The sequence below is a fragment of the Elephas maximus genome, chromosome 15, assembly GCF_024166365.1.
Source record: "Elephas maximus indicus isolate mEleMax1 chromosome 15, mEleMax1 primary haplotype, whole genome shotgun sequence".
Taxonomy (NCBI): Eukaryota; Metazoa; Chordata; class Mammalia; order Proboscidea; family Elephantidae; genus Elephas; species Elephas maximus.
The window spans coordinates 39765643-39783316 of record NC_064833.1 but is presented as its reverse complement, the minus strand read 5'-3'; the positions used below and the strand labels follow the sequence as shown (position 1 = coordinate 39783316).

Here is a 17674-nt window from a genome sequence, read left to right as displayed (position 1 = left end):
ATCAAAGACCATGATCAGGGGAGACAGAATAAATGCTATCCACAGGACTAGATGTTTCCAATAAAAAAGCGGGATGTACTCTGCCAGGAAGCTGTATTACTGCTTCTAAACTGGCGAAGCAGACTTGGAGATACAGCTTGTTGGATCCTGTGGGACATTTCAATGATTCATGAGGGAGAATGAAAGAGAATTTTTTGAATTTAGGAGTACCCCAGCAGGAAGTATGAACACTACAGATAAGAATACATTCAATCATGTAGCAAACCTCACACAAAGGCACTTACTACAGAGGAATAGTAGCAACGTCTTTGGAATAGTGCATATCTCTGAAGCTAACAACTCTGGATTGGCAGTACATATTTCACTTCTTTATATGTTGTCTGTGATACAACCTCAGAATTATACAAGTTTAATCATAATTATATATGAATATATGTAAAAAAAAGAATATATTCAAATAATCCAATTAAAAATGGCAAAGAATCTAAATAGACATTTCTCCAAAAAAGATATACCAAATGACCAATAAGTACATGAAAAGACATTCAACATCATTGGTCATTAAAGAAATGTAAATCAAGACCACAATGAGATATCACTTTATATCCACTCAGATGGCTACAATAAAAAACACAGATAAGATGTGTTATGAAAACGTGGAGAAATTGGAATCCTCACATAATGCTTGCAGGAATGTAAAATAGTGCGTCTGCTTTAGAAAACAACCTGGCAGTTCCTCAAAATGCTAAACACAGAGTTATGATATAACCCAGCAATTTCACTCCTAGGTACATACCCAAGAGAAACAAAACATACTTCTATACAAAAACTTCTACATGAATGTTCATGGAAGCATTACTTACAATAGCCAAAAAGTGGAAACAACTCAAATTTCCATTAATTGATGAATGGATAAACAAAATGTAATACAGCCACACAACAGAATATATTTAGTCATAGTAAGGGATGAAGTACTGATACTTGCTACAATATGCACGGGCCCTGAAAGCACTTTGTTAAGGGAGAGAAATGGGTCACAAAAGACCACATAGTATATGATTTTATTTTTATGAAATGTCCAGAATAGGTAAATTTATAAAGACAGAATCATGAAGGCGGCAATGTTTCATTCTGTTATCCATATGGTCATCATGAGTTGGAGCTGATTTGATGGCAACTAATAACTAGAACGCCCCTAAGAAGTGAGGATGGCAAGATTTGGCCCACTTTCATTGGGCACATTATCAGGAAAGACTCATCACTAGAAAAGGACATCATGTTTGGTAAAGTATAGGGTCAGAGAAAACGAGGGAAACCCTCAATGCGATGGGCTGACAAAATAAGCCACAAAAATGGATGCAAACATACCAACAAGATGGGATAGGACCACACATTTCATTCTGATATATGTAAGGTCACCATGAGTTGGAGCCAACTCCACGGCAACTAACACCATCATCAACAACGTGGCCAGGGAGGGAAAGAAGGGGAGTGACTGATCAGGTCGGAACGCTGAAAATATCCTAAAAGTGATCATGCTGATGGTTGCACAACTCCGTGAATACTCTAAGAACCACTGAATTGTACACTTTAAATGGGTGAATTACGTGGTATGTGAATTGTATCTTAATAAAGCTTTAAAGTATATATATTCCCAAAAAAGCTCAAATGCTATGTGTGCCCGACTTGTGAAATTCTGTGAAATGGACTCTCAGAAACTGTGTGTTGAGAGTGAGTTAAAAGTCAAGCTACAATGCACGGCAGGATACAGTGGAAAGAGCACTAGACCAATAGCCATAGATCCCTGAGTTTTAGAAATGGGGATCTTTCAAAAAATCTGATCTAAGTCATTCACGGACAGAGCAACCAAGACCTCACTAAATTAAGTGGCTCGTTCTTGACACACAGGAAGTACTCAAATATTTATTTACTTACATTAAACTAAAAGAGAAATGCATAACATCATTAATGGGGTTCCTATTTAAAATTCTGTATAAATGACAACCATTTGCTAATTTAAGTAATCTCTTATCAAAAACTGTCATAAGAATAGTTCTTTTTCTAGCTCCTTGAGTCCAAACTTTAGTGCATATATTTTAAATTGTCATGTTAAGATATACATTTGACGTTATAATTTTTCCTCTGAGGACCTCTTTGGCTGTGATTCCCAGGTTTAGATATACGGTAATCTTAATTGTCATTTATTTTCAATTAGTTAATATTTTCATTTTTAATTCTCTCATTTTAAAGGGTATATTTTCAATTTCTAAGTGGATGGAACTTTTTTTTTTTTTTGGTAATCTTTTGTTGTTAAATTTTAATTTTACTGCACTAAACTAAAAGGCCTCTATAATTTCTGTTGTTTGGAATTCATTAAGGTATTTTGGAGGCCTGTGGAATATGAGGTTTTACATCGAGTTTAGATTTTCTCCTACAGGAGGCTCATTTTACATACCTACAGTTAGCAAGCTCCCAAAGGAAAAATGAAACCCAGAGATCAGCAGTTTTCTAATTAACAAGAGAGGAAGGATGTGTGGCTTGAGGATATGGTGGTAAGCTAAAGGACAGCTGAGTTTGCTTTAAAGCTTACATAAGCAAATTAAAGTTCCTATAACAGATCTGTATAACTTGTGAACAAATATAATTTCTTTTAATATGCACAGTTTAAAAGTTTAAGAGATTATGTTAATATAATTATAATCTTGATTTCTCTCATTAATTATCAGTAAACAGAAAATCTTGGAACTGAAACAATAAAACATAGCTTAATCTTCCTAAAAAAATACCTTTGTTCCATCTGACTCTTTGATTACACTACTTCTGTGGTTTTGAGAAAATAAATGCTTTACCAAGAAAGGTAATGATTACCTTGCATCATGGAGTTCATAAAGCTTCTTAATAAATACAACTTAAACTTACACTTACTTGCTAAGAAATCATAACCTATAATTTCTAATTACCATGATATAATACATAGTAAATTTTTGTGAATATTCCACTTAAGTTGAGTACAAAGTGACAATTTAGTGTGCATTTACTCTATGTCTGGCAATATTTTAAGTGCTTTAAGTATAACAACTCATCAACAATCATTTGGGGTAAGTATTATTATCTCCATTTTTACAGATGGGAAAATTGAGATAAAGTTAAGCAACTTGCCCAAGGTCACACAGCTAGAAAGCAGTGGAACTAGGATTCAAACCCAGGTAGTCTGGTTGTAGGCTCTATCTTTTAAATCCTGTGAAAGCTACTATCTCTTAAATCATGTGAAAACCACACTTCTTTATGAAATTCAAGTATATTACCTCTGATAAGGAGCCCACAGTGCAGTGTTTAAGAGCTCAGCTGCCAACCAAAAGGTCAGCAGTGAATCCCTGGAAACCCTATGGAGTAGTTCCACTCTGTCCTACAGGGTTGCTATGTAAGATGACAGAAATAACTTAAAGACAACTGAGTTCAAAGAGTCAAATTATGACAGTTAATGTGTCCTAATAACTACTCCCTATTTAAATGTAAACTCAAGAACTATGATACAGACAAATGAATTTAAATCATAGTAAACATACATATGCAAGCCAAATCAAATTATATGAAGATAATCTTTTAAATAGATAACTGCAATTATTACAACGTAATTTATTGAGCCTATTGGCTCTAAAATTTACCAGCTTCCAACTTCTGTTAAAATTTCATTTTAAGTTTCAAAGGATTTTGCAGAATGAATTTATTCATGCAAAACAAAACTCTATCATGGACATTGTAAAAGTAAAATAGTATGTTACAAATGTTTTGGGTTAAATATAATACTTTAGAAGCCTTACTTGACTATAACAGTTTAGTTAGCAGTAATACATTTTTAACCTGTTACCTTTGAGAATCCGAGTTCCACAAGTAATCTGTCTGCTACAAACTCAATATATTGTTTCATCAAAACACTATTCATTCCAATGAGGCCAACTGGCAAGGCTTCTGTTAAAAACTCCTAGAATGTAAACAAACAAACATAGAATAAAATACAAAGACAGAACAATAAATGAGTACTTTCCAAAAAGAAGGAGGGTTTTAGTTTTAAGTTTTATTAATTTTCTAGGGTACTGTTCTTATTCAAGGAAAATATACTAGTATAAATTTTTTCAACATGGCAAATGATACCCATTTGTTTAAAAATGTTAGTAGTATTACTATTCACATTATTTCACACCCTCACAGAGCCAAAATAATTTGAAATTAACTAACAAAATTACTGGTATTTAAACAAGCAACACCTGTGAAGCCTGAATACATGTTTCTCAACAGAAAAAAGGAGATGCTTTGTTGTGAAATACCTAGAGAAAGATTCAACTTTGCACTACATTCTCATTTAGAATCACCACAGATGATTCCCATGGGGCACAGAACTACAGAAGAAGTAGGGAAAGAGAGAAAACTCAATTAACAAAGCACAGAAGACAAAAACAGAAATGAATCTGAGGGATGAGAGATAAACTGAACTCCAATTAAATTGAAAGGCAGTGATAAAGTATTAACATATTAACTACCTAGATTTAGTTCTCAAAATGATTAGATACCAAAACGTATTTTATGCTTTTTCCCCTTTCCAGTATGAAAACAGGAGTCTCTGGGTGGTGCTAATGGTTAACTGAAAGGTTGGCAGTTCAAGGTCACCCAGAAGCACCTCAGAAGAAAGCCTGGCGATCTACTTCCGAAAAATCAGCCACTGAAAACCCTGTGGAGCACAGTTCTACTCTGACACACATGGGGTCGTCATGACTTGGAATCCACTAGATGGTAACTGGTTTGTTTCTTTTTTTAAATATGAAAACTGTGGCTATTAAACTATGCAGTATTTAAAATAATAAAAAAAAGTTTGCTTTACTTTTAAACTAGTTCAAAAATACTCCTAAGTGGAGTATCCAGGTCAGACATCTTTACATATTCTAGTCAGGTATCTTTACATACTAAAAATTAAGTTTTACTATTCATAAATTCATTTATTTATTCATTCTGTGAGCATTTGGTACATGCTTCACACCTTGTTAGGTTATTGAGAACACAAAACAAGACTATTCCTGCTCTCCAAGGTTAAAATTCTAAAAATATAAAGCTACAATAATTAAGACAATTTATTATGTTATGACATGAAACTTCACAGGTAGATCAATGAGACAGAAAAATAGCCTTGAAGCCAATTTTAGCATATATAAAACCTTAATGTATAATAAAGACTGACTTAAAAACCAAACTATAAATTGCCTTATGATACTCGTAATACACCATGTATTGCTATCAGTTGAACCATAAAAATTGTCAATGTTTGTTTTGACCTACAAAATAGCAATTTCACACGAGTCAACTAAATATAATAATGGAATAAACACACAGAGAGATGTGCTAACTGCATAAGCTTGCCTACTTACCTGCTCAATTTCAACAGCATTAACAATGATCTCCCTGACCCTTTCTTCTGAAGGCCTATTTACTAAGTACTGAAACATCAGGCAAGCAAAGTCACAATGGAGTCCCTAAAATAGGAGAAAAATACCATTATCAAATATCTCGCAATCAGCTATTTGCACAGAGTGATGTGTCAGGCATTACACAAAGTAAGTTCAGGTAAGGCAATATGGAACTTCTGAAAGATAAGAATTTAATAGAGCCAGGGACTTCTTTCATTCAAATTTCATTAAAATGCCAACACAATAACATATAATGAAACACTTTTAACACCAGTAAATCTAAGTTCATTAGCATTAAGGAAGAATTAACAAACACAAAAAGAATCTGCAGCCAGCAAAAGCATTTTGCAAAATAAAAGCAAAACAATAAAGAAGAGTTACAAGGAAAATCCATCAATTTGTAGATGTCCAAAAAAAGTGAGAAGTGTTTGAAAAATAATGAGAAGTATTTAAAGAACAGGTGAAACACACTCAGAGACTTCAGAAGACAAAATTTATATTAAATAAGAATAGCACAAAATAAAAACAAACTCAATTCAATGAAGCCAAGAATTAAGAACATCATTTGTATAAATCTGTATAAAGCAGAATCACACTGCAGATAACTCAACCAGAGAAGAAAATAAACCTGTGAAATATCCCTGAGAACAGAACGTTACGCAAATAAAATAAATGTTAAAGAATTGTATGTAATTGGAGAACAGGGCAAGAAGAGTCAACCTACAATAGTCAGGATTCTAAAACACAGCACAGATGGTAGAAAGCTAAAAAGCAAAAGAATAACGAAATAAATTTTTCAAAAATTCAAAACAAAAATGAACAGGCCGGAGGTAGAACGATGGAGTTCCAAACAAAATTAAGCCAGAGACTGACACCTAGGCATAGTCAATTAACATTTCTAAACTACAAAGAAAAAGGAATAATACTGTAAACAACCAATGAGCACACAATGTGCACTTTAAAGAATTACAAATCAGAGTTGCTTAAGTCTTTCTAGATGAATCAATAAAAATTCAAAACAACAGAAAGGTAAAACCCTCAAATCCAAGGTTGTACTTCAGCACAGGGACCCCAGATCCAAAGTATGCACTTCGCTCCTGGCTCTTCATTTTTGGCGGTCGGAGGCCCCTTTACTCTCTGCTCAATTCTTTCTTTTATATCTCAAAAGAGATTGACTCAAGATACAACCTAATCCTGTAGATTGAGTCCTGCCTCGTTAACATAACTGCCTCTACTCCTGCCTCATTAACATCATAGAGGTTAGGATTTACAACACATAGGATAATCACACCACAAAATGGTAGACGACCACACAACATTGGGAATCATGACCTAGCCAAGTCAACACACATTTTAGGGAGACACAATTCAATCCATAACACCTTCTAAGGTGTATTCTACAGTACTTTTTCCAAGACAGATCTGTTCATTCTTCCAGCCAAAAAAACCATCGCTGTCAAGTCGATTCCAACTCATAGCGACCCTATAGGACAGAGTAGAATGGCCTCATAGGGTTTCCAAGGAGCACCTGGTAGATTTGAACTGCCAACCTTTTGGTTAGCAGCTGTAGTACAAAATAGGGTAGTGGAAAAAGCATGGCATATGGAGGCCTAAAATATGGAGGCAGATGTGTTTAAATCCTGGCCCTATCATTTGTTGTTAGCAGCCATAGCCAGGGTTTCCATTGTTCCGGCAGTACATGGTATATTCAATATCCTTCATCAACACCATAATTCAAAGGTATCAATTCTTCTACAGCCTTCCTTATTCATTGTCCAGCTTTCATACGCACATGAGGCAACTGAAAATATCATGGCTTTGGTCAGGCGCATCATAGTCCTTAAAGTGACATTTTTGCTTTTAGGCACTTTAAAAAGGCTTTTGCAGTAGATCTGCCCAATGCAATACATCGTTTGATTTTTGACTGCTGCTTCCATGGCATTGACTGTGGATCAAGTAAAATGAAACCCTTGACAATTTAAACCTTTTCTTCTTTTATCATGATGTTGCTTATTGGTCCAGTTGTAAGGATTTTTGTTTTCTTTATGTTGAGATATAATCTATACTGAAGGCTGTAGTCTTTGCTCTTCATCAGTAAATGCTTCAAGTCCTCCTCACTATCAGCAAGCATTTTAGAAGGTTTTATATAGTATATAATAAAGAAGACAACACAAGTCAATGGAGAAAGGATAGTGTCTTAGTTATCTACTGCTGCTATAACAGAAATACTACAAGTGATGGCTTTTACAAACAGAAATTTATGCTTTCATAGTCTAGGAAGCTAGAAGTCCAAATTTAGAGTGCCAGCTCTAGGGGAAGGATTTCTCTCTCTGTTGGTTCTAGGGGAAGGTCCTTGTCATCAATCTTCCCTTGATCTAGGAGCTTCTCCACGCAGGAACTCCATGGACACAGGTCCAAAAAACATGCTCTGCTCCCAGCACTGCTTTCTTGGTAGTATGAGGTCCCCTATCTCTCTGCTCATTTCTCTTTCATATCTCAAAAGTGATTAGCTTAAGACACAACCTAAACTTACAGAATGAGTCCTGCCTCATGAACATAACTGGCGCTAGTCCCATCATAGAGACAGAATTTACAACACATAGGAAAATCACATCATATGAAAAATAGTGGACAATCACATAATACTGGGAATCACGGCCTAGCCAAGATATTCTGGGGGGACACAATTCAATCCACGACAGATAAGAATCGGAAAAGCTGCTGAAGAGTGTCTGAAATAACATTAAATTATATCCTAACACCACATACCAAAACAAATTCAAATTGAATTAGAAAGCTAAATGTTAAAAACTCAAGAAGAGGCGGGGCCAAGATGGCGGAATAGGTAGACGCTACCTCGGATCCCTCTTGCAACAAAGACTCAGAAAAACAAGTGAATCGATCATATACATAACAATCTAGGAACCCTGAACAACAAACACAGATTTAGAGACGGAGAACGAACAAATACGGGGAAGCAGCGATTGTTTTCAGAGCCTGGAGCCAGCGTACCAGTCAGGTAACCACTGGCGCCCGATTTAGGGCAGAGCCCAGGGGAGCAGACGGCACAAACAAGGGGACCAGCCCTAGCCCCCGAACCCACTCCGGGAGGGGGCCCAGCCGGTTCGTGCGGGCGCCGTGGCGACGCAGCTGGTGGGAGAAGTCCCCGGGAGGCAGCAACTGGTCCTGGAGAGGGGAGAGCAGTGTCCCAGCCAGGGAACCGTCCCGCCGGGATTTTGGCTGGGCGCAGACACGGCATAAGCACGGAGAGCTGCTCCACTCCCCTGAACTAACCCCGGGAGGGGGCCCAGCCTGTTCTCGTGGGCGGCGTAGCGACGCTGCCCGTGGGAGAAGTCCCCGGGAGGCAGTGACTGGTCTTGGAGCTGGGAGAGCAGCGTCCCAGCCGGGGAACCGTCCCGCCGGGATTTTGACTGGGCGCAGGCACGGCATAAGCACGGAGAGATGCTCCACTCTCCTGAAATAACCCGGGAGGGGGCCCAGCCAGTTTGCGCAGGCGGCGTGGCGACCGCGCCGGTGGGAGAAGTCCCCGGGAGGCAGCGACTGGTCTTGGAGCAGGGAGAGCAGCATCCCAGCTGGGACACGAGGTCACGGCACAAGCACGCGCAGCTGCTCCACTCACCTGAACTAACCCCAGGAGGGGGCCCAGCCGGTTCGCGGAGGTGGCACGGCGATGCGGCTGCCGGGACGAGAAGTCCCCGGGAGGCAGAGACTGATTTTGGAGTCGAGAGTGCACGGTCCCGGCAGGGGAACCTTGACGTTGGGCGTGGGGCTGGCAGTGGAGGATCTGACCATGACTTCAGCGGGCCAGACCCCCCAGGGGCAATCTCCACACAGCCAGCACACACAGGCGACGCGCCCCGTGGGAATCTCAGATATAATAGTCATTCCAAGCAAGACAAGCAACTCTGGCTATATTCTGAGGTGCTACTCTCCTATCTCTCTGATCCCTTCCCCACCCTCCCCAGGCGGCTTCATTAACATACGAATTGCCTGAGCCAGAGGGAGAACTCTGATAGGGATCTGACTGCATTTTTTTTTAGCAGATTTTCTGAAAAACTAGTTTCCCAGTGATGGCTCGTGGACAGCAGTCCATATCAAACCACATAAAGAAGCAGACCATGACAGCTTCTACAACCCCCCAAACAAAAGAATCAAAATCTTTCCCAAATGAAGATACAATCCTGGAATTATCAGGTACAGAATATAAAAAACTAATTTACAGAATGCTTCAAGACATCACAAACGAAATAAGGCAAACTGCAGAAAAAGCCAAGGAACACACTGATAAAACTGTTGAAGAACACAAAAAGATTATTCAAGAACATAGTGGAAAAATTAATAAGTTGCAAGAATCCATAGAGAGACAGCATGTAGAAATCCAAAAGATTAACAATAAAATTACAGAATTAGACAACGCAATAGGAAGTCAGAGGAGCAGACTCGAGCAATTAGAATGCAGACTGGGACATCTGGAGGACCAGGGAATCAACACCAACATAGCTGAAAAAAAATCAGATAAAAGAATTAAAAAAAATGAAGAAACCCTAAGAATCATGTGGGACTCTATCAAGAAGGATAACTTGCGGGTGACTGGAGTCCCAGAACAGGGAGGGGGGACAGAAAACACAGAGAAAATAGTTGAAGAACTCCTGACACAAAACTTCCCTGACATCATGAAAGACGAAAGGATATCTATCCAAGATGCTCATCGAACCCCATTTAAGATTGATCCAAAAAGAAAAACACCAAGACATATTATCATCAAACTTGCCAAAACCAAAGATAAAGAGAAAATTTTAAAAGCAGCCAGGGAGAAAAGAAAGGTTTCCTTCAAGGGAGAATCAATAAGAATAAGTTCAGACTACTCAGCAGAAACCATGCAGGCAAGAAGGGAATGGGACGACATATACAGAGCACTGAAGGAGAAAAACTGCCAGCCAAGGATCATATATCCAGCAAAACTCTCTCTGAAACATGAAGGCGAAATTAAGATATTTACAGATAAACATAAGTTTAGAGAATTTGCAAAAACCAAACCAAAGCTACAAGAAATACTAAAGGATATTGTTTGGTCAGAAAACCAATATTATCAGATACCAGCACAACAAAAGGTCACAAAACAGAATGTCCTGATATCAACTCAAATAGGGAAATCACAAAAACAAACAAATTAAGATTAATTAAAAAAAAAAATACACATAACAGGGAATCATGGAAGTCAATATGTAAAAGATCACAATAATCAAAAAGGGGGACTAAATACAGGAGGCATTGAACTACCATATGGAGAGTGATACAAGGCGATATAGAACAATACAAGTTAGGTTTTTACTTAGAAAAATAGGGGTAAATAATAAGGTAACCACAAAAAGGTATAACAACTCCATAACTCAAGATAAAAGCCAAGAAAAACTAACGACTCAACTAACATAAAGTCAAACATGAAAATGAGGACTTCACAATTTACTAAGAAAAACGTCTCAGCACAAAAAAGTATGTGGAAAAATGAAATTGTCAACAACACACATAAAAAGGCATCAAAATGACAGCACTAAAAACTTATTTATCTATAATTGCGCTGAATGTAAATGGACTAAATGCACCAATAAAGAGACAGAGAGTCACAGACTGGATAAAGAAACACGATCCATCTATATGCTGCCTACAAGAGACACACCTTAGACTTAGAGACACAAACAAACTAAAACTCAAAGGATGGAAAAAATATATCAAGCAAACAATAAGCAAAAAAGAAGAGGAGTAGCAATATTAATTTCTAACAAAATAGACTTTAGACTTAAATCCACCACAAAGGATAAAGAAGGACACTATATAATGATAAAAGGGACAACTGATCAGGAAGACATAACCATATTAAATATTTATGCACCCAATGACAGGGCTGCAAGATACATAAATCAAATTTTAACAGAATTGAAAAGTGAGATAGACACCTCCACAATTACAGTAGGAGACTTCAACACACCACTTTCGGAGAAGGACAGGACATCCAGTAAGAAGCTCGATAGAGACACAGAAGACCTGCTTACAACAATCAACCAACTTGGCCTCATTGACTTATACAGAACTCTCCACCCAACTGCTGCAAAGTATACTTTTTTTTCTAGCGCACATGGAACACTCTCTAGAATAGACCACATATTAGGTCATAAAACAAACCTATGCAGAATCCAAAACATCGAAATATTACAAAGCATCTTCTCAGACCACAAGGCAATAAAACTAGAAATCAATAACAGAAAAACTAGGGAAAAGAAATCAAATACTTGGAAACTGAACAATACCCTCCTGAAAAAAGACTGGGTTATAGAAGACATCAAGGAGGGAATAAGGAAATTCATAGAATGCAATGAGAATGAAAATACTTCCTATCAAAACCTCTGGGACACAGCAAAAGCAGTGCTCAGAGGCCAATTTATATCGATAAATGCACACATACAAAAAGAAGAAAGAGCCAAAATCAGAGAACTGTCCCGACAACTTGAACAAATCGAAAGTGAGCAACAAAAGAATCCATCAGGCACCAGAAGAAAACAAATAATAAAAATTAGAGCTGAACTAAATGAATTAGGGAACAGAAAAACAATTGAAAGAATTAACAAAGCCAAAAACTGGTTCTCTGAAAAAATTAACAAAATTGATAAACCATTGGCTAGACTGACTAAAGAAATACAGGAAAGGAAACAAATAACCCGAATAAGAAACGAGAAGGACCATATCACAACAGAACCAAAAGCAATTAAAAGAATCATTTCAGATTCTTATGAAAAATTGTACTCTAACAAATTTGCAAACCTAGAAGAAATGGATGAATTCCTGGAAAAACACTACCTACCTAAACTAACACATTCAGAAGTAGAACAACTAAATAGACCCATAACAAAAAAAGAGATTGAAAAGGTAATCAAAAAACTCCCAACAAAAAAAAGCCCTGGCCCGGACGGCTTCACTGCAGAGTTCTATCAAACTTTCAGAGAAGAGTTAACACCACTACTACTAAAGGTATTTCAAAGCATAGAAAATGACGGAATACTACCCAACTCATTCTATGAAGCCACCATCTCCCTGATACCAAAACCAGGTAAAGACATTACAAAAAAAGAAAATTATAGACCTATATCCCTCATGAACATAGATGCAAAAATCCTCAACAAAATTCTAGCCAATAGAATCCAACAACACATCAAAAAATAATTCACCATGATCAAGTGGGATTTATACCAGGTATGCAAGGCTGGTTTAATATCAGAAAAACCATTAATGTAATCCATCACATAAATAAAACAAAAGACAAAAACCACATGATCTTATCAATTGATGCAGAAAAGGCATTTGACAAAGTCCAACACCCATTTATGATAAAAACTCTCACCAAAATAGGAATGGAAGGAAAATTCCTCCACATAATAAAGGGCATCTATGCAAAGCCAACAGCCAATATCACTCTAAATGGAGAGAACCTGAAAGCATTTCCCTTGAGAACGGGAACCAGACAAGGATGCCCTTTATCACCGCTCTTATTCAACATCGTGCTAGAAGTCCTAGCCAGGGCAATTAGGTTAGACAAAGAAATAAAAGGTATCTGGATTGGCAAGGAGGAAGTAAAGTTATCACTATTTGCAGATGACATGATCTTATACACAGAAAACCCCAAGGAATCTTCCAGAAAACTACTGAAACTAATAGAAGAGTTTGGCAGAGTCTCAGGTTATAAGATAAACATACAAAAATCACTTGGATTCCTCTACATCAACAAAAAGAACACTGAAGAGGAAATAACCAAATCAATACCATTCACAGTAGCCCCCAAGAAGATAAAATACTTAGGAATAAATCTTACCACGGATGTAAAAGGCCTATACAAAGAAAACTACAAAGCTCTACTACAAGAAATTCAAAAGGACATACTTAAGTGGAAAAACATATCTTGCTCATGGATAGGAAGACTTAACATAGTAAAAATGTCTATTCTACCAAAAGCCATCTATACATATAACGCACTTCCGATCCAAATTCCAATGTCATATTTTAAGGGGATAGAGAAACAAATCACCAATTTTATATGGAAGGGAAAGAAGCCCCGGATAAGCAAAGCATTACTGAAAAAGAAGAAGAAAGTGGGAGGCCTCACTCTACCTGATTTCAGAAGCTATTATACAGCCACAGTAGTCAAAACAGCCTGGTACTGGTACAACAACAGGCACATAGACCAATGGAACAGAATTGACAACCCAGATATAAATCCATCCACGTATGAGCAGCTGATATTTGACAAAGGCCCAGTGTCAGTTAATTGGGGAAAAGATAGTCTTTTTAACAAATGGTGCTGGCATAACTGGATATCCATTTGCAAAAAAATGAAACAGGACCCATACCTCACACCATGCACAAAAAGTAACTCCAAGTGGATCAAAGACCTAAACATAAAGACTAAAACGATAAAGATCATCGAAGAAAAAATAGGGACAACCCTAGGAGCCCTAATACAAGGCATAAACAGAATACAAAACATTACCAAAAATGATGAAGAGAAACCCGATAACTGGGAGCTCCTAAAAATCAAACACCTATGCTCATCTAAAGACTTCACCAAAAGAGTAAAAAGACCACCTACAGACTGGGAAAGAATTTTCAGCTATGACATCTCTGACCAGCGCCTGATCTCTAAAATCTACATGATTCTGTCAAAACTCAACCACAAAAAGACAAACAACCCAATCAAGAAGTGGGCAAAGGATATGAACACACATTTCACTAAAGAAGATATTCAGGCAGCCAACAGATACATGAGAAAATGCTCTCCATCATTAGCCATTAGAGAAATGCAAATTAAAACTACGATGAGATTCCATCTCACAACAACAAGGCTGGCATTAATCCAAAAAACACAAAATAATAAATTTTGGAGAGGCTGCGGAGAGATTGGAACTCTTATACACTGCTGGTGGGAATGTAAAATGGTACAACCACTTTGGAAATCTATCTGGCATTATCTTAAAGAGTTAGAAATAGAACTACTATAAAAAAAAAAAAAAAAAAAACATACAACCCAGAAATCCCACTCCTCGGAATATACCCTAGAGAAACAAGAGCCTTCACACAAACAGATATATGCACACCCATGTTTATTGCAGCTCTGTTTACAATAGCAAAAAGCTGGAAGCAACCAAGGTGTTCATCAACGGATGAATGGGTAAATAAATTGTGGTATATTCACACAATGGAATACTACGCATCGATAAAGAACAGTGAGGAATCTCTGAAACATTTCCTAACATGGAGGAACCTGGAAGGCATTATGCTGAGCGAAATTAGTCAGAGGCAAAAGGACAAATATTGTATAAGACCACTATTATAAGATCTTGAGAAATAGTAAAAACTGAGAAGAACACATACTTTTGTGGTTACGAGGGGGGGGAGGGAGGGAGGGAGGGAGAGGGTTTTTTATTGAATAATCAGTAGATAAGAACCGCTTTAGGTGAAGGGAAGGACAACACTCAATACATGGAAGGTCAGCTCAATTGGACTGGACCAAAAGCAAAGAAGTTTCCGGGATAAAATGAATGCTTCAAAGGTCAGCGGAGCAAGGGCGGGGGTCTGGGGACCATGGTTTGAGGGGACTTCTAAGTCAATTGGCAAAATAATTCTATTATGAAAACATTCTGCATCCCACTTTGAAATGTGGCATCTGGGGTCTTAAATGCTAACAAGCGGCCATCTAAGATGCATCAATTGGTCTCAACCCACCTGGAGCAAAGGAAAATGAAGAACACCAAGGTCACACGACAACTAAGAGCCCAAGAGACAGAAAGGGCCACATGAACCAGAGACCTACATCATCCTGAGACCAGAAGAACTAGTTGGTGCCCGGCCACAATCGATGACTGCCCTGACAGGGAGCACAACAGAGAACTCCTGAGGGAACAGGAGATCAACGGGATGCAGACCCCAAATTCTCATAAAAAGACCATACTTAACGGTCTGACTGAGACTAGAGGAATCCCGGCGGCCATGGTCCCCAGACCTTCTGTTGGCACAGGACAGGAACCATCCCCGAAGACAACTCATCAGACATGAAAGGGACTGGTCAGCGGGTGGGAGAGAGATGCTGATGAAGAGTGAGCTAATTATATCAGGTGGACACTTGAGATTGTGTTGGCAACTCTTGTCTGGAGGGGGGATGGGAGGATAGAGAGAGAGGGAAGCTGGCAAAATTGTCACGAAAGGAGAGACTGAAAGGGCTGACTCAATAGGGGGAGAGGAAGTGGGAGTATGGAGTAAGATGTATGTAAACTTATATGTGACAGACTGATTGGATTTGTAAATGTTCACTTGAAGCTTAATAAAAGTTAATTAAAAAATAAATAAATACAGAGCCTTGATACGGCCCTCACCAAAAAAAAAAAAAAACTCAAGAAGAAAGTAAGTGTAACTATTAACCTTATCTCTAGATGTGGACCACATAAAATTTAAGGCTATTATATGTTAAAAAAAAAAATTAAAAAGCAAAGGATACTTAACAAGAACAAAATAAAAATAAAAGCAAAGGACAAGTTGGGGGAAATATTTGCAACGAATTTTAATAAGTTCAATAACACATACTTAGTGAAAGAACTCAGTTACTGTACTTAAAACTGGGATTATACCAATAGACAGGGCAAGCATGGTTTTTTTCCTTTAAGGGTTACAGACTATTGCATAAATAACCTTAACACGTGAAGAACACTTATACTTAAGTAAGGAAAATATTAATATCTGAATAGGAACGAAGTAAAAGGACTGGAATAGGTAACTACAGAAAATAAAAATACAATTGATGAACACTACTATGGAAAAATGTTCCATCTAAGTAGTAATCAAATAAATGCCAAAAAAAAAAAAAAAATCAAGAGACCAGTTATCCCTATCAAATTTATCAAATAGTTAAAAAATAAATCCAGATTCTGGTGAGGGTATGACCAGAAAACACATGCTCATACATTGCTAGTGGGGCTGCAAATTGCTATAAACTTTCTGTAGAGAAATCTGCAAATAAGTATAAACGACCTTTAAAAAGTTCAGACCTTATAATGTAGTAATTCTACTTCTAGGGATCTAGCTTGGGAAAATAAAATAAAATAAAATTGCGACAAAGTTTATGTACAAAGATATTCATTTCACATTATAGCAATACAAACAAAACCCTGGAAACAACCTAAACTTCTACTAATTGTAGACTAGTCAAATAAATAATATCATTCAGAATAATACATATTGAACATACCTCTTTTTAAAAACTTACAAAAATATGAAAACAGAATATCTCAAGTTGTAAAAATATGATGTTTGTATATGTCTACACAGATTTAAATATAGAAGGTCTAAAAGCAAATACAATCAAATATTAAAAGTGGTTATCTCTGTGCTGAGTTTGATTTTTTTTTCTTCTTTTGTTCTACAAATCCTCTATGTAATCATACGACACTATAATAAAGGTTACTAAAATTTAAAGATATGAACCAAAAACAATAAATACCTAAAGCATTTTATGGCACTTAAACGTACTTTTACATATACTGTGTCATTGCATCTTAACAAAACCCTGTTATCATTTACAGTTGAAGAAGCTAAGGCTCAGAGGGGTTAGGTAACTTCCCAAGGTCACTTAGAAAAAAGTTGAGGAGCCAGATTAGTGTATTCAGTAAATGTACATAAATTGAATGGCTGACAACAACAACAGGCTAAACACTGGGAACAGAAAAATAAGTTAATGTCTCTGCACTCAAGGAGGGTGGTGGTGGCTCAGTGGTAGAATTTTCCACTTCCATGCAGGAGACCCAGGTTCAATTTCCGGCAATGCACCTCATGCGCTGCCACCATGTCTTTACCAGTGAAGGCTGGTGTGTTGCTATGATGCTGAACAGGTTTTAGCGGCCTAAAATCAATCAATTGAAACCCTATGGACCACAATAGTCCAACTCCCAGCGGTTCATGGGGATGGTGCTGGACCAGGCATGGGGTCACCATCAACTCGGAGGCAGCTAACAACTGTACTCAAGGAGCTTAGAGTCTAGCAGAGGAGATAAGAAGTACAATACAACGTTATAGACTCTAAGACAGAGACAGGCTCAAATTTCAAAGGGATATATGTAGGGAGCAATGATTAATTTTACAAAATTGGGTCAGGAAACCTTAAG

At 37.5% G+C, this 17674-nt stretch overlaps 1 protein-coding gene across 1 annotated transcript in view; it reads right to left on the bottom strand.

Moving 5' to 3' along the window:
• RRM2B (ribonucleotide reductase regulatory TP53 inducible subunit M2B) overlaps positions 1-17674 on the bottom strand; it is a 40824-nt gene that overhangs the window by 10207 nt on the left and 12943 nt on the right. The window contains exons 7-8 of the mRNA XM_049853821.1: positions 5418-5522; positions 3869-3982 (exon numbers count right to left, since the gene is read on the bottom strand). Coding sequence (XP_049709778.1) covers positions 3869-3982; positions 5418-5522 — 219 coding nt within the window. The remainder of the gene's footprint in view (positions 1-3868; positions 3983-5417; positions 5523-17674) is intronic.